A 3,142-nucleotide genomic window follows, 5' to 3' on the forward strand; every position below is an offset into this window, starting at 1 on the left:
GATTGTCCATTACTTTGTTCATCAGAAGCCATAACTTTACAAGCAAAATCAAACATATCTCATTCCTCCTTTGAAAATGTTAGGTTCGTCATCGCATTGTCCATGCAAATTAGTAAAGAAACTCAAGACTGGGATCAATATACAAGGGAACAAAACAAATTCCAGCAACAATGAACAACACCTCTTACACGAAGAGATACTCTCATGTCGCACAGAGAGACTACGGTTTCAAAAAATTTAGGTTGTTTATTTAAAATTGAAAGTTTTGTAAGGTATAAATAAAAAAAGTATTATTGTTTTTTTATATCTATATCTATGTAACATATGCAATGAGAGGGCTATTGAATAAATTTTTTTTTTTTTGGAAGCGTAACCAAAAGAATTAAATTAATGAGCCCTTAGGGGGCAAAAATGTAACAGAATAGGAGTAATGTAACTCGATAAAGAATTAAAAAAATAATAGACAAGTATTGAAACACAGTGACTTAGCAATCGCATGAGCCACTCCGTTAGCTTGCCTACGGATCCATTTGACTGAATAAGAGTCGTTTTGAGCTATTATTTCCTTGCACTTCCCAATTAAGTCTCCGAACTCCGATGCATCGGTAATTGGTGATTGAATTGCGTCCACCACTTGCTTAGTATTGGTGATTGAATATTTCTTCTTTAAAATTAGAAGTTTGAAGATATAAAGATAAAACCCTTAAATAGAAAACATTTACTTTTAAGAAAGATATGAACAACCCCATCAAAAATTCAAAACTCAGAAATATTTTCAGTTGCCCAATCAAAATAACTTAAGAAATCAACAAACAAAAAACCCAAAAATCAACTCTAAAGTCAATGTTGAGAAAGTCAGAAAGATTTGGTAACAAGTATGTATTTCCTTCTACACATAATTTTCAAATTCACACTTAATCTCGAAAATAAATAACCATATATCTCTCAAACTAAACAACAAATTCAGCAAACACCACACCTTCACATTTCATCGAACACCTTACCAGCAATCCATGGGTTCCGAAGATGATGACGATGATAAAAAGTTCGACCGGAGAATCCTGATCGCCTCCATCTTCTTTTTCTTGACGGTGGCGTTTCTCATGTTTTTTCTCCATTTTTACTTCAAATATCTCTCAAGACGCCGAGAAGTTAGACGCCGCGCCGCCCTTAATCGCCTAATTAACAGGCAAATTGCACCGGATGTGACTGATTTAAACTCCAGCAACGAACCGCCAAAGACAGGGCTCGAACCGACGGTCATAGACTCACTTCCGGCGTTCAAATTTAAAGCGGATCACAACCAGCTGCAAGACGGTGAAATCACGGAGTGCTCGGTTTGTTTAGGCACAATAGTTGAAGACGCCATGGTTAGAGTATTACCGAATTGTAAGCATATGTTTCATAATGATTGTATTGATGCTTGGTTTAGATCAAATGTTACTTGCCCGATATGTCGAACTGTGGCTGTGCCGACGGTGGAGCCGGCGGAGAAGAAGGTCGGTGACGGCGAGGTTCAACCATCGGCTCCACCGCTTGATGAAAATACGTCACAGAGTGGTGGCGGATCGGGATTCCTGTTTGGTTCGTTTCGATGGATGGTTGGTAGGGAGAGATCGTCGACGGTTCGTAGCTGCGAAGATGAAGTAATTGGCGACCAAGATCTTGAAAGACGCTGAATATTAATTATATGGTTATGTTGGTATATTTGTTGTATTTGAGATTTTTTTTTGTCCTTGTAGATTCTCATGCATTGGGGATTTATTTTCTCTTATATTTATTAATAATTGATATTCATATTCATATTTTTTTTAAGTCACCATAATTGATAATCAATTTTAACATTCCCTTCATTTTCAAGAAGACGGGGTAATCAACAAGGAGTTTAGAATCATGTGTCCCTATTGATACTTGATACTCGGATGAGTTTCCCAAATTTATAAGGATTATTATCATTAGGTGGCTTTGTTTCGTGACACAAGTAACTGACTTGTCAACTTCTCACGTGTGGACGTTGTGTTCTCTGTATATTGTGAGCAAGTGGAGAGTAAATGATGGGAGCGTCTCTGGTTGGTCCACGTGGACGAGTATGATTAGTAGTGATATTAGTTGCCTCCCACCGATAAAGTCAGGTATGAAACTTTTCAAGGTTTCGGCGTGTCTAGTGAGAGTTTGAAGAGAGTCGCAATTCCAAGGTAGTTTGTAAAATGGAAGATGCACATAATTAATTAGGCCTCATGTATGAATGTATTATGGGTTGTAGGAAGTGGAATGCATGTGTCATATATATGTGTTTTTACCAGTGAGTTACATTAATACCATTCTGAAGCGTTTTGCATAAAAGAGATACATTTTTAATAAAAAGTAAGGGCTCCATGTATATAACACATGGTGCTGGCGTCCGTTATCAGGTTAAGAAATGTGAGTGGACTCATCTTTTAATTATGGATTTTAAATGCAAAGTTTCTTGAGCGTCACACATTTATTTGTTATGGTTTTCTACCTCTGAATGAAAAAAAATTAAAGCACAAATTTTTGAGTTGTTTCAATGATATTGTTGTTTAAATGTTGATGTTTTGACATTTTTTTAGGATATATGTAACAAATATACGTGTGTTTTCTATATTAAATAATTTTAGATAGTATAATACATATTTTAATTGAATTTATATAAATTTTCTATTAATAAATAAAAAATATAAAAATACAAATTTTAATCCCTGATTAATCTTTAAGAGCCATGTCCGTCCGACTAACACTTAACGTTTATTACAACCTTGAGGAAATTATTAGAAATTTATACATTTTTTTATTAGCCTTTTATTTTATTCATAAAAATAGAATTTTACGGATAAAAGTTTTATTTCATTCTCAAGGATTCCAAAAATATTAAAATGAATATTCTTTCTGAGAACATCCTTTTTTTTTGAAGACCTTTATGAGAACATCTAGATATTATTATAAGTTTCTAAATTTTTATTAGCTTTTTATTAATAAAAATATAATATTATTGATAAAATTGCTATTTCATTCTTAAGAATTTCAAGTATTAAAATGAATATTCTTTACATTGAAATATCTTTTGAGGATATCTAAGTAATTATAGACTTTTATTAGCTTTTTATTAATAAAAAAAGATTTT

General features: G+C 33.4%; 1 protein-coding gene across 1 annotated transcript; it reads left to right on the forward strand.

Annotated features, from left to right (window-relative positions):
* The first annotated feature begins 916 nt into the window (after positions 1-916).
* Positions 917-1,803, forward strand: LOC136232039 (RING-H2 finger protein ATL40-like). The gene has a single exon (XM_066021080.1). It carries the CDS (start codon positions 1,014-1,016, stop codon positions 1,677-1,679), a length of 666 nt encoding a protein of 221 aa, XP_065877152.1. The 5' UTR covers positions 917-1,013; the 3' UTR covers positions 1,680-1,803.
* Positions 1,804-3,142: the final 1,339 nt, after the last annotated feature.

The sequence above is a fragment of the Euphorbia lathyris genome, chromosome 6, assembly GCF_963576675.1.
Source record: "Euphorbia lathyris chromosome 6, ddEupLath1.1, whole genome shotgun sequence".
Lineage (NCBI taxonomy): Eukaryota > Viridiplantae > Streptophyta > Magnoliopsida > Malpighiales > Euphorbiaceae > Euphorbia > Euphorbia lathyris.